At 40.1% G+C, this 14,415-nt stretch overlaps 1 protein-coding gene across 1 annotated transcript; it reads right to left on the bottom strand.

Moving 5' to 3' along the window:
* Positions 1-1,150: 1,150 nt before the first annotated feature.
* On the bottom strand, positions 1,151-9,563 carry STRADB (STE20 related adaptor beta). The gene is made up of 12 exons (XM_062498194.1): positions 9,449-9,563; positions 6,958-7,014; positions 6,557-6,637; positions 6,097-6,196; positions 5,347-5,468; positions 4,776-4,884; positions 4,188-4,311; positions 3,566-3,737; positions 3,051-3,155; positions 2,592-2,821; positions 1,975-2,017; positions 1,151-1,512 (listed from the first exon to the last, which is right to left on the bottom strand). The coding sequence occupies exons 2-12, from the start codon at positions 6,967-6,969 to the stop codon at positions 1,360-1,362; spliced, it is 1,251 nt and encodes a 416-aa protein (XP_062354178.1). The 5' UTR covers positions 6,970-7,014; positions 9,449-9,563; the 3' UTR covers positions 1,151-1,359.
* Between the last annotated feature and the right edge of the window lie 4,852 nt (positions 9,564-14,415).

Below are 14,415 nucleotides of genomic sequence, written 5' to 3'. Positions count from 1 at the left end.
GTAGAATCAACTTCTTTGTTGCTACTTTTATGTGGTTATTTAGAATTCCATGTGTCTCTCAGGGTTATATTTCAGTCATTTGGTCTTCAAGGCCTTGTAGCAATGCAGTGGTATTCTCAAAGTTGGCTACAGGCCTGCTCAGCTATGGAAGACTTGAAGACTTATGTGGAATATTGTTTATGTTGAAAATTTAAAATATATCCATCCAATGTCTATTTATACTTTTTTACCACCATCATGCTTCCACTGGTAAAGTACTAGTGGCTTTGGGACACAACTCTTGCTACAACATGAGAATATCCAGGCTTTTAAAAGAAAAAAAAGTTGCTTTTGTTCAGTTTGAGTTGCCTGGTACAGTATGAGAGATGAGAATTTACTGAATTGTTGGGAAAAGACAGCTTTTCATCTAACTTAGAGCAGGTAAATTCACTAGGATCCTTGGGGGGTATTAGGTTCTTAGTATGGCTGAATTGATCCACGGGAATTTAACTTGCATTGCAGAAGAGGCTGGTTTGCCAGCACCAGTGCAGTGAAGCTTAATGCATGTTGCCTTTTCTTCTAAGAAAACAGTATTAGGTTCTGGTGGTGAACAGGAATACAGTATAAATAAAAATACATACAGTAACTAGATTATTTGATATGACCTGTACCTGCTAGAATTTGAGACCTACTTTGCATAGTGAGATGTCCTCAGATTAACTACTAAAATGACACAACAATAAACAGAGGTGCAAAAGCCCAGATCTGTACTGAGAATATGAACAGATGTAAGAGCAGGAGTCCCACATCCAAGAAGCTTAACTACTTTGGGAAACATGCAGTATTAAAACTGCATGAAAAACGAGGCATAGCTAACTTTTGGCAAATATGACAGCATGTCAAGTGGGAAAATGTCTTTTAAGAGAGAAACATTTATTTACATAAGCAACTAAACTGTGCAGTGTCACATTTTGACTTGGAAGTGGAGGATTTCTCCTTACTAAAATGATTTGGGTCATAATGAAAAGATAAATAGATGTTTAGGTAAGATCACAGACAAAGCCCAGGCCTGAATTCAGAAAGGCATGTGGACTGCAGCACTAAGAGCTGTAAAAACAGCACAGAGTAAGAGCAGGAACTCTCTTGTTGAGAGAGACAGAAAGAGAGAGGTGAGCACTCAGCCATTCTTTATACACAGTTTTCCTTACAGAGAGTGAGGCACGCTGCATTTTGTGATGCCAAGAGGAAGATAATGAATTAAAGCCACTTCATGGTGTTTCAAGTATACTTGGTCTAACTGTATTTTAACCATACAAAAGCAGCAAATACAAATCACATTTTCCTTTTCTGAAAAACTGGAGAGGTATCATTAATATTTATTTAGAATTCCCAGTCTGTATCGTCTTGATTTGTAGCAATACGTCCAAGTTCGGTCCCAACTGCTGCTGAGGGCAGTGCCAAGAACTCTGATCTGTTACTCTGAATAGGAGGTGGTAGTAGGGACAGTAGTGAATTCTGTGTTTGTTCCTTTATCTAGAAAAGAAAATAAAGTTAAAATAAAGCTGCACATAAAAGTCTCCATAACTTTGCAACTGACTTCATTAAAAGCATATGAAATCAGAGCCATGTTCTTGCATGTTACATTACTGAAAGCAAAAGGATGAGAGGTTTTGCTTTCACCACTCTATTAATAGTCTTTCAAGACTAATGAAATCAGCTGTGCAGTTCTGCTTTAAATTAAGAATATTAGCCATTTTTTAAAATTAGCTAGGCTGTCTTTAGTTAAATTAAATCAACTTCATCAATGGGGAAGTGGATTAATCTTATGCTTCCTATACCCTATCAATACCATTTTGTTAAAAAAAAAATCTGAAGCAGGTATGCTCTTACAGGATGTTTTTTGGCTCCAGGTAACTTCATTATTTTGTAATCTATCTCTTTTTGTGGCTTATTTAGGTTATAGCTGTGTCATTGAACAAAATATAGAAAACTCACCTGTTTGAAGAACGTATGCGAAAGCAAACTGCTTGCTGATGGCCTGAATCATAAAATGAACAATAAAATTATGTTTTGGAAAGTAAAATACTGCATTTGGATAATGGGCCAGATTGACAAATATATTTAAGCCCTGTGGTTTTTCCTCCACAGGACAAATGTGAAGAATGAGAAAAGCGGCACACAATTCCTACATTCCATGCCTCAATTTGTAATGAAAGCACTACTGAAGAAATCTATTTTTAAAGGCTTTTTCATGTTTCTGTTTAACAAGGAATTTAATGCCTCATTCCGGAGAGACATAGAACTGAAAACATGTATTTAAGATTTCTGGTTTTTTTCCTTGGACGAAGTTAATATTTGAAAGTTAATTTTACTTGTTACAAAGCACAGTCATATTACAAGAAATTTAGGGGTCAAATGACTTTAAAAGTTTGATTCCTTTATCAGACAAGGTAGTTCTTAAAATACAAATGTAAGTGTATTGTTTTACAGTGTACATCTGCTCTGAAATTCTGACTCTAACAGCATTCAACTGATTACTGTATCCTAAACCACGGGCTATACTTGCTCTTAGATGGAAGTAATAAGAAAGTTAGTTTTCACCAGAATGTTACCTTTTCTCAGGATCCTGTTGCAAGCAAAGTTCTACCAAGTTGTGGAAAGCAGGTGAAAACGTTTTGGAAAAGGGCATTTGAAGTCTTTCACTGGTCATTGTGCGTGTCATGCTCTCACCAATTCCAGAATCAACACCTGATCGGGAATTCTTCATCCTGGATTCTGCCCGGGGAAAGGTATTTATATCCCAAGGACAGTAGGTGGGACCTTTCAGCTTTTGCAGCAGCATCTAGCAGGAAGGAACAGCAGTATGAGAGTTCAACAGCTATCCAGACCTATTCAGGCTAAGCTGTGAAACTCCAGGGATGGAAGGATTATTTATTCAATAAAAAGGCCTGCATATTTGAAGTAACAAAAAGCAGCTACTGTATCAGCAGTAACAGCACTGGTTTCTCTAGGTAAAACAAAACAAAATGCTCAGCACATTTTTTAACTGGAGATAAAGTTTAGCGCTGTACCTGAGTGCGAGGCATATCTTGAAATGGAACGTGTCCATTGGCTAATTCACATGCTGTAATTCCCACACTGTAAATGTCAGACTTCATGTTATAGCCAGACAAATCCTGTGAGAGAAGGAAGACACTGCTGATCACTGAGGCCATTGAGCAGTGCCAACAAGAATACACGTGCCTGCTTCAAAACAAGATTCTAATACCCCATAACCCACACAGTATTGAAGCAATCAAATTGTGAAACCTGACTGTTTTCAGAAATCTGATGACTGTACTGAACACAAGTTTCAGGATTTGCAGCAGTTTTCAGGAGGTTTGGGTAGAGAGATTTAGTACATCATCACCTTACCAACAGCTTTAGAACTGGTCCTCTCTAGAAGAACTAAAAATTCAGTATGTACATGTATTTTTAAAAGTTGCTGTTCAACATCTTTCGTTGCAATTCTACAAGCAGACTTAAGTTGGAAATTGAGTACTGCTACAACTTTGAATAGTAAAAATTATGTGTAATTTGTACTAACCTGTCTCAGTAGTTCAGGACTCAGCCAAGGAAGCACAGATGTACTAAACTGGGGAAAATCGTACACCACCTTTGACTTCTCTCCATTGCTAACTAAACTGTAGAGGTTATTTAGGCCAGAGAGAGAAACCAGCCCATCCTCTGAAATCAGAATGTGGCTAGCTTTAATATTCCTGTAACATAAAGTGGTAAATTTGAGTTATAAGAATTACTCAAAGCACTACTAAAACAGAAAAGTTTTCATATTTCATTGACTTATAGCCAGATGCAAGCAAGGAATTCATGTCTCTCTTAATAGAGATGATCAGGAAGAAAGTGCCAGAAATTGGAGAAGGGCACTTCTTTCCTGCAAGGGATAAACTAAGAAAGCCCTTTCTATAAGTCTGGTTTTCTTCTGCTTCAAAGAGATAAAGCCACACAGATGTATAATCCCTGTAACAACTGGCTTGAAGAAATGTATAAACACATTTCTTGTTAAAATTTTACAAACTTGGTTCTGCTGTATTATTGAAAAAATTGTTACTTGTGCACTGTCTGATATAAGAAGATATACAGGAAAAGGAAGGAAACAATACTTAAAGTAAGATGCTGGTTCTGGTTCTTACCTGTTGACATTCTCCTACCTGTGAATATATCCATTCTGGTGCATGTAATTTAATCCTCTGATTGCACCAAACAGAATGTTCCCTATCAAAGCTTCACTCATTCCTTCAGGAAAGTAAGTCTTCAGTAGGTGTCTAGCTGAACCTGGAAGTGAAAAGAACCTAGCTAGACCTAACAAGTCTTATTAAATTACTTGTCTGTGCTTTCCTCACTGTATACACTTATCAAGAGCAGCAGTCTCATCTTTATATTGACTCTGGAGCATTATTACATAAATGTAACTGATGCCCCATGTCATGCTTCTGTTAACTGGAAGTCTGTGCCCAACCTGTATTTAATATAAATAGGTATTCTGTTAGCAGAAGTTGTATAAAGTCAAATACATCTCCCAGTTACCATTCCTCATACAGTGGGTGCTAGGACTAAGTGGAATTTAATGCAGTTCAAATACCAGTTTTCACTGGAGAGGAAATCTTCTCTATAAACAAATGGTTTGGGAGAGTTTGCTGTTTCTACAAGACAGGAGATGATTAAAGAGAAACCTCTCATGGACCATGTGGTCCAACTTGTATCAGCCCTTTTTCCTAAGTACAGTAAACAGTTCTTACCATAGGCCATGAATGGGGAGATGACCCAAAGCCAGCTTCCAGCTGTAAACACTGTCCAAAATGTCATTATGTTGGGATGCTGGAAAAAGTGCGATAAAACCACCTCATTCTATGGAATTAAATGAAAGTGGATGTGTTAACCACAGAACAGCAGTCCTACCAAGAGCATTAACTACATCAGTAAGCAGTAAAGTGAATTGTTTCTTTGCATTTATACAGGTGATGTGCATAGCCTGCAATAGAAATGTTAATGGCTTGTCCATAATTACATTTGTCTGAAGTAAATCTTGTTTGTTCATAGTCGAAACTTTAGGTGTTAAATAAGAGCACAGAACGTGTTTCAAGTAAGTTGTACAATTACAGAAGTATTTCTAAAGCAATTGTCAGCTGCCATCTTCAGAAAACAACTCTCAAATCTACACATGCATTGTGCTTATTATATTCTACTCCTTTGGAGGGAAAAACTTGACTGAAATGACCCAGTGCAAACAAAGGCTACCTTTGTTCAGTACTTTCATATGTATTCCTCACTACCTTCATCGTGCTTTGTGCAGAAATGCTGTTCCTTTACCTGTAAGGCTTTCAAGTGCTCTTCAGAACAGTTTTCAAGATCTGTGATCCTTACAGCAACTTGCCTGTCTGTAGGTGTATGCCGTGCAAGGTAGACTGAAGTTAAATTGTTGAACCTCCTTCCTAAAACCAGAAATGGCTACCTTAACATTGGAAAGCATAATAATCCATCACATGGTTTCCTTCATGTTTAGAGATTATTTTTCCAGTTTTAAAATTGCAATTGCTAGCAGTGGGTCCTTTTCTTTCAGAATGCCAAGACCTTAAGTAATTGCAGCAAAAAGTGTAAACAGCAAATTAGTTGAAGCATGGCTCTGCTATTTTGAGAACAACTAAAAGCATTTGAACATATGTCAGCATCAATTATACATCTAAATGAGCAACACTTAGTATGCATATTCACATGGACATATGCATGCATAGTAGGATCTAAGGCAGCCATCCTTAGAACAATCAGCTTGGGTAGCCAAGTTACAAGACATGATGTTACTTAAGGCTGTATTTGCTGTCACATCCACAGATTTTGAAAATTGACATGTACGTGCACAAACATCAAGAGACAATTTCAGGTAACTTGATTTGTCTTAGATCTTGAAATAAGAGATTACTAAAATATGAGCAATGCTCTGCACTTCTCTCAACTAAAGAGATATAAGAATAGTCCTTCATTTTCCAAACTTAGTATTTACTGCAGTTAGCAATAAACTATTGGTAGAAGGAAGATGAAATTTTTAAGGTCCATTTACGTTACCTATTTCCAGCTGGAGTTCATAATGAGAGACATTAGAAGAGCAAAATACCATTTCATTCTTTCCTGTAGATGGGGGAATCCAGGCTAGATCAGAAGCAGTCTAACAGAGAGAAGAAACAGTTCTCAAAATTACTATGTAATTTTAAATCGTTTATGTTTTTTAAATTATGCAAAAATATTATTAATGCTGAAGTCCAGTACTCAAATAAGAACGTTCAAGCTGGTACTTTTAACATTACTAAGACTTAGTTTTATAAGTTACAAGTTTTTTTGTGTGTGTGTTTTCAAACTGGCACAAGGTTAACACTTAATATACCTATAGTCCTCTACCAAAGTGGAAGCCCTGAAGTAGTCTGTTTATTTTTGTTCTCAACATTTCTAGAAGTACTTCCTAATTAGGCTATTTTTAACATGCACTAGCTTCATATTTAACCTTGGCAGTTAAAGTTTCTATTCTTACCAGGCATTCATGGATGCTGCTCTGAGATAGCTCTTCTGGTCTGATTGGTTCAACTGGTGTACGCAGAATACAGGAGCAGTCCTTGAGAACAGAAACAAGTGAGTTTTGGGGGAATTGCTGCAATTTATTAAATATAGCAGTGCAAAAATGTACAAGAGTAGGCTTTATAAGTAGCAGTTCAGAAAGTCTTCTGCTACAAGTCAGTCAACCAAGGGGTTAACAAACAGCATAAAGCACATGGCAGACCTAGAGAGAAGAGACATTAAAGTCTCCTTCACCAAAAGCTGACAGAATGAAGTTCAAACATCTAAGCACTGTGGAAATCACCTCATACAAGACCAGGGCTTTTCCTAGTAAAGCACAGCTGGGTAGGATGGCCAAAATTTTTAAGACAAACTTACCAAACAAGACATGGAACCACTTTAGATCAGGGGAAAAGCCATATACACCCATTTATCCTAGAAAAAAAAAATAAAATAGCAAAGTAAGATGATACCTAAACCTGTGATAAACTTAAATCTCCTTAATCAGAGGTGTGAGGCATTCCTGTCAGCTATCACACACAAAACCACAGAACTTCAGCTCAGGGAATGCCTGCTTCTATTTAAGTAGCATATCAATTTCAAACTCCACACTGAGGACTACATGTCAACTCAAGTGTTCCTTTTTAATTTATGGGTTTAGAAATTTTATTGCCAGTTCTTAAGAAACAATTTAATTGCAAGTTAACTGCACAAGTGCAAAAAGCAAAAAAGAACGGACTCGTGAATCCTTGGCAGTTTGTAGGAAAAGAAATCATTGTCTGTGGTTTTAAAGGAGCACAGCTGTGCTGGGCAGAACTTGGCTTGGCTGTGTACAGCTGAACTAGCTCTCAAAAAAAAAAAATAAATAAAAGCAAGTCAGAAGCAACTGCACTTACATTTCACAAGTGAGGGAGGAAATACTATTGTAAGGGATTTCAGTTAAAAAAAAAAAAAAGAGAAGCAACTCCCTCACAGATCAGAGTAGCCTCTCTGAAAGTCCTCTAGCAGACTTACTTTATGTCTGATGCTTTGAAAGCTTAGGCAGTGAGAGAGATGTCTAGTAGGTGTATCAAAGCCTCTGTAAGTACAGAATGGGACTATTTTACCTTAGCTATAAGTCTTTAACAGTAGATTCATTAAGGTTGGAAAAGACCTCAGCTATCACAGAGCCCAACCATTAACATAACGCTGCCAGGCCCACCATTAAACCATTCTAAGCACCACATCTACATGTTTTTCCAACCGCTACCAGGGATGTTGACTCCGCCACTTCTCTGGGCAGCTTGTTCCAATGTTTGACAACCCTTTCAGTGAAGAAAATTTCTCTAACATCCAATCTAAATCTCCCTTGGTGCAACTTGAGGCCAGTTACTGTCCTCCTGTCTCTTGTTAGGTGGGAGAAGAAGCCAACTCCCACCTCACAGATAACCTCCTTTCAGGTAATTGTAGATTAAAAAGATCCCCCTGAGCTCCCTCTTCTCCATGCTGAATTCCTTCAGCCACTCCTTGTAACACTTGTGCTCCAGACCTTTCACCACCTCTGTTGCCCTTCTCTGAACACCCTCCGATGCCTCGGCATCTTTCTTCTTGTGTGGGGCTTAAAACTGAACACAGTATCTGAGATGAGATCTGGCCTCACCAGTGAGTATAGAGGGACAATTACTCCCCAGGTGCTGCTGGCCACACTATTGCTGACACAAACCAGAATGCCACTGGTCTTGGCCACGTGGGCATACTGCTGGCTCATGTTCAGCCAGCTGTTAAACAGCAAGCCAGGGTCCTTTTCTGATGGGCAGCTTTCCAGCCACCATGAAGAACCCTACTTGGTGGCTGATAAAAAGTCAGCTACAGGAAATAGTTCCATCTTAATATGCAATTTTTGTATGAATGTTAACTTATAAAAGCTGAAGTACTATACCAAAAACTGACAATTTTATTAAGAAGCTAGGCTTGAGTATATCCTGCATTTAAATTATGTATGCTACTTAATCAAGGGAGCACTCTTCAAAAGCTAACAAGCCCCCACCACTCCATTCACTGCCAAATACCCAAACTATTCCAGTCACATTTTGGGCACCTTCAGAGGATCAGTGCTTGACTTAAACAACTTCACTGAGGAAGTTTGTAGCAGAGTGAAAAAAAAACATGCAGGGTGCTTCAAGATGCTGCCCGGCACTGTAATGACTACACCATCCTTCTCCCAGCTGGAAAGAATATGCCTCATCCTGCTACACAAGACAATTTATTCTGCTGTTTGCAATATGAAACTACAAAAGCTAAGCTAAAGAATCATGTCTTAATAACTATGATATACTAAAGTCAAATTATTGTAGACTTAGTTCAAAGATGTATAGCTAGCCAACAGAAGCATCCGTGACACACATTTATTCAAATAACACTAAAATTTTAAGATTTTTATTTTTTTTTCGTAAGTAGCTTTGGATCCCCATAAAAAAATCTTTTCCCTGTCCTCACATGTTTCCTTATGTATAGCAGGCTTTAATTTTTTTTCTTTTTTTTTTTTTTTGTACTGTAGATCGTGACAGTGTTGTATAGGTAGAATGATACATTCATCGCACTTCGGCCAACGCTTCAGCCGGCGATCAGTGCAGGGCAGGAAAAAACCACAGAAACCTGTGCCTGTGAGCTAGGGGATCGTGAAGGCTCCGGAGCGAAGCCCCGGTACCGGGAACGCGCGTTATGGGTTCTGCTGAGCTGCAGCTCCTACTTCAGCGTTCGCAGTGACTGAGGCAGCTCTCGGTCGTGTATCTCGAGTGAAATGATCCGTCCGTAACAAAGCACCGGAAGGTGCGGAAGGACGCCCCGCAGGCTCCCCCGCAGTTCTTCACTCGCTCCGTTAAGTTCGTACCTCGCCTTCCTCGCTGGGCCCCCGCCTCCCTCTGTCCTCCCGCGGCGGCCGGGACAGGGCTCCGCTCCCCGCAGCCGCCTCCCGAGCTCGGAGTGCACCGCTCCCTCTCCCCGGCCCGCCCGGCTTCCCCCGCAGCGGGGCAGAAGGCGCGGCCAGCGCGAAGCCTCGGCACAGCCGAGAAGCCCTACGGGGCGGCGGCGCCCGTTCCTGCCCGCGCCGCCGGAGTCAGGGCCGGGGGCCGGCGCCGCCGCCGCGCCGCCCGCCAGAACCCCGCCCCGCTCCCGGCCCCGTCGAGCCCAGCGGCGGGGGCCGCCCGCACCACGCCGCCCGGCGCATTGTGGGGCTCGTCACTGGCGGCGGCCCGCCGGGGGCTGTAGTTCTGGGCGGCAGCCGAGCGGAAGCCATCGGGGCCCTTCCTCAGTCGCCGCTGTGTCGCACGCGGGGCCGCGGCGGGAAGGAGCGGCGCCGGAGGGAGCGCAGCGTGGGGCGGGTAAGGGAGCGCTGGGCGCTGCTCTGCCACCTCACGGGGAGCGGTGCGCTCCGTGCCTCGCACCCCTGCAGGGGTTAACCCTCCCTCCTCTCGCCCCGGGGGCCGTTCCCCGCCGGGCCGCGGCACCACCCGGGCTGGAAGGCGCGGCGGGCCGCGCTGGGCGGACGGCGGCTTCCGTGCGCCTGGTTGGGGTCGGAGCGCGGGGCCCGAGCGCGAGGCGGTGTCCGGGGCTGGCCCCGCGGTCCCGGGCGGAGAAGGAATTCCGTCGCCTGTCCGGCTTGGTGGCTGACAGGACTCTTCTGGCGGTGGTGATGCTCTGATGTAACGCAGCGCTGCGTTGAGCTCCGTCTGTTCAGTGCGAACGGGGGCGGCGGTGGCCGCAGGCGGTGCCCGGGGTGACCTTCAGCGGCCCGGGGTGCCCGTCGCCGAGCGGGCTCCCTGCCGGGTCGTGTCACCGCGGACACGAGGCAGCTCCCGGTGACGCCTTAGTTGTTGTCCTGCTTGTGCGTGGAAGGCAAGGAAATTTTGGCTTTTAGCAACTTCTTAATCACATTGTTATATTTTTATCAGCTGATTAAACTGGAGTGCGAGTATCTGTCAGTAAATGTCATTTACTCTGTCGACCATGCTAGTGGAGAAGTCTATATGGAGTGGCATTCTTGGATTTTTATCTTAAATGCAACCTTCGGCTGCTGCCTATTTCTTGGTTATGTTTCAGTTACTGTTGACTGATTATGACAGTCTGATGCAGATATTTGATATACAATAAAAAAGCATCATTAGAAAGCGACTGTCGATTTTAGGTTTGTTTTCAGATACTTGTTTTCTTTCAAAAGATTTAGTTCTTAGTAAGGATAGGCAGAACTTCTTTTCAACTACACTTCTGATACTGAAGCTAAACTGAAAAAAATTATTTTCTAATAAATTTTTCCGCTCTGTGGTGGCAGTGTGATTATTAGAGCTGTATCTGTTTATTGAATTTCTGTTATGAGTACCTGAAAATGTAGTTTGAAGAGCATTGGAAAACCCCAGACTCTCCTGAGGGCGGTTTGCCTCTAATACTAGGCTTCCAGAATTAATATTGTGCAGTAGAAGTGCAGTCTTTCAGGAGTGATAATCATGATTTGTTGATGAGTTTTCTAAGAAGACACAAAGAGCATTTTCACAGAGATGGCTACAAAAAAGAAAACATCCTTTTTTTTCTGGTTTGATTGCTAGTGATATTGTGGTAACTGAGTAATATAGATCAGTTTGGTTACTTGTAATACAGAATTATAACTTAAAATGCTGAACACTGGCTGGGGTGTAGGTCAAGGAACTGAAACTCCTTTTTTGGGTGATCAGCTGTGCATCAACTGAAAGTGTTAATGATTTCAGTTAAACTTCCAAGTTCCCTTCAAGTATACTTTATAGAAAAAAAGCTTGAGTTTTAAAAAAAGCTGATTACAACCTTTATTATGAAATATTAGCAGAGAACTTAGCAGAATGAGGCATTAGCAAAATGCCTCAAGAGCATTTATTGTATTTTGTACTCTAATTAATAAGCAATTCATGATAGTTCTTGATTCCTTTGAAATAATAGCATTACTACATATATACGTAATTTCTTCTGAAAAAAGAAAATTTGCAAGAAAAGATACATTCAGGTAGCATGAATGTTTTGCAATGTTTATACAACATGCAATGTTTTGATTGTGCACTTAAAAAATTTAGGAATTAATAAAACATAGTGTGTGTCTTCAACGTAGGTAGCACCCATAGTTTCAGGCTAAGGGAAACTTCAATTAGGGATTTGCTGTTTTTTCATTGTACTAAGGGTGATATAGACAACCTCCAAATGTGTAGGACTTAAATAAATCTTAACTATCAAGCTGCATTCAACAGTATGCATGTATCCATGTCCATAAAGCATATATGCGTGTACTTACAGGTAAGTGTTGTCACTTTGGAGAATATGAACTATTACAAATGACAGCCAAGGAGAATGGGTGGGCCTGGTTTGGCGTAACTGTAGATAAAATAGGATGAGAGACTGTTGTGGCCAGCTTCATGATCCCCATGCAACTCATGATTCTCCAAGAGGTGTTCTCCAGCTTCCCCTCTGAAGCCTTACCCCTATCCCAAAAGAAAAGCAATCCAGAAGATGGAGAGAGGGGGATATTTTGTTTGTTTTCTTACAGTTTCTTCTTATACCATTTTTTAATGATTGAAAGTATTTTGGAAGGTTGTTTATGGTTATTACAGTTGTTTTTAGGATTGTGTTTGTTTACTCTTTTAAATATTTTTTTCCTTACATGCGAGAAACAAAAGCACTAAATAGATTTCTGCAGGGATCATATTGGCTGAAAATAACAGGTGTTAGGCACAAAGCAAATGTTAATTGTGATAGGCAAAGTTTGTGTTCCCATAGTTTTATTTTTCAGTTGATAATCCTTTGTCCTTCATCTGCTACTGGATGGTGTTGAAGAATTTGGCCTCTGCTTCTGAGCACTAGTCCCAGGAATGTTTTGGCAGCAATTCAGTGTGGTCATGTTTGCTATAAGAATAGAACTGTTTCATTAACCTTGAAATTTAGAGTATGTTGATTGCTATTAGCTGGCTTGACAGCATTCCAATTTTAGCAATGGAAAAAGTACTGTGTTAATGACTTGATACAATTTTTTAAATTACATACTTACAGGGCAGTAAAATTTAGCATCCAAGAATAATGCGCTTGTTTGCTTGGCTTGGTTTTGGAAAATGGATGTTGTTGTTTCTTTTAAACAAGTTATCAATCTTCTTTGTTGTTAGAATCTTCTTTGTTGTCAAAATTTTGTTTGTGTTACTTGTGGCCTGATGTCTTGCATCCTGGAATTGTAACAGAGGAGCAGACCTAGTTTAGTCTTTCCAAGTACTTGTGAGGAGTCAGCTGCTCTCAACAAATACAAAAATAGCAGGAATAACAGTTTATTTATGGTTGAAGTTTGGATATTGTTAATATAGGTGCCAATATTTTGCATACATTTTTAACTTTTTGTGCACAAAGAAATAACACATTCAGTTGTCTGTGTTTTATAATTGTAAAGAAACTCCCTGACCTTTCTTGTAATTCAGATTTGAATTAGAGTTCTCTAGTGGTAGAATGTCCTCAGAATTATATTCTATCTTGAGGTGTCCCAACTCTTTCTGCATCCATCTGAAATTGCTTGAAGTGGTACTTACAAAGACAAGAGCAATTTTTAATGCTTTGTAACTATTTTATCTTTCTCTAAGACTTCAGTCAGTATTGCTTTTTCAAGTTAATCTTCACTAGGGTCTTGTGGCTCACTGAAGGAGAAAGTTATAAAATCTCTTTAGAGCACCTTGGATTCTCTAGGGCAGATACAGAAGGTGTAAGAATAGTTCCCACTTCTACAAGAAGTGTGCTGTATATACCCCAGGTTTTATCTCACTGTTTGGAGCCAAATAATAGCTGAAATGTGAGACACGTTGCAGAGTAAAATTTAATCTAGAGAGTACAGAAATACTAAGACTGAGATAAGTATGTATGTATTTATATAAAATGTTGTCTGATATTTCAGTCTCTCATGAACATTCCTTGAAGAAAGCCTTCTGAGAGCACCGCTGCTGTATATGGGTTGTTCTCCAATATTTGAATTTCCCTTGTTTTTTCCATGTTCAATTAACCTATTAGTAAAAGACAGAAACATCAGTGGGAAATTAGCCTGTAAGGGAGTAGGGGGACTAAACTAATAAGATGTAGATCAGCGTAGAATTAATATAGTAAATTGACAGTGGAAATAATCTTTATAAAAAAATACTAAAATCAATACCTGAGAAAGTTTTCTGGCTTCTCCTTTGGACATGTCCATCTGCACAATTTAAAAGCCATGTTGTAAATCTTAAGAGTTTTATTTAAATGCATTTAATTATAGATGTGACTTGCAGGAGGAATCTGCAATTAGGAAATAGTTTTATAGCTGCAGTGTAGAAGGATCCCAGAGTCACTTTCAGAGTGGAACTGCCCAGTGGTTGAATTTCTACAGAAGTTGCCCCATGGTACAGGGAACTAAAGCTATGAGAAGCACTGGAAATGCAAGCATTAACTTTTATGGTGTTTGCTTATCTAGTAAACTTCTCAAAGGTTTTACAAATGAGTTTGCCCTTTCAATTCAATAGCTTAGTGTTGGCCTGGTGCTCTAGAATACATTTAGCCAAATCACTTTTTAAATTTATTTTTCTTCCTCTCTTTGGCTGAACTGAGATTGACCTGCAACAAATAGTGCTTCTCATTTGCTCTCAGAGATTAAAACCAATCTTGTGAAGTAGCAGCATTCATTTTTACATTTTTAAAAATCAAAGAAAAAAGGTTGAGTTACTATGCTGCTGTACTTTCTCTAGCTGTTTAGTGACTCTTCTTATTACAAAATAAAGTCATTTGCATGTGTGGATCTACAGCAGTCTTCTTAAATGTCTTTTATTATTCTTTATTAAGTTG

The sequence above is a fragment of the Cinclus cinclus genome, chromosome 9 (genome assembly GCF_963662255.1).
Source record: "Cinclus cinclus chromosome 9, bCinCin1.1, whole genome shotgun sequence".
Taxonomy (NCBI): Eukaryota; Metazoa; Chordata; class Aves; order Passeriformes; family Cinclidae; genus Cinclus; species Cinclus cinclus.
The sequence above is the reverse complement of the archived record's forward strand: the minus strand, read 5'-3'. Positions and strand labels throughout refer to the sequence as shown.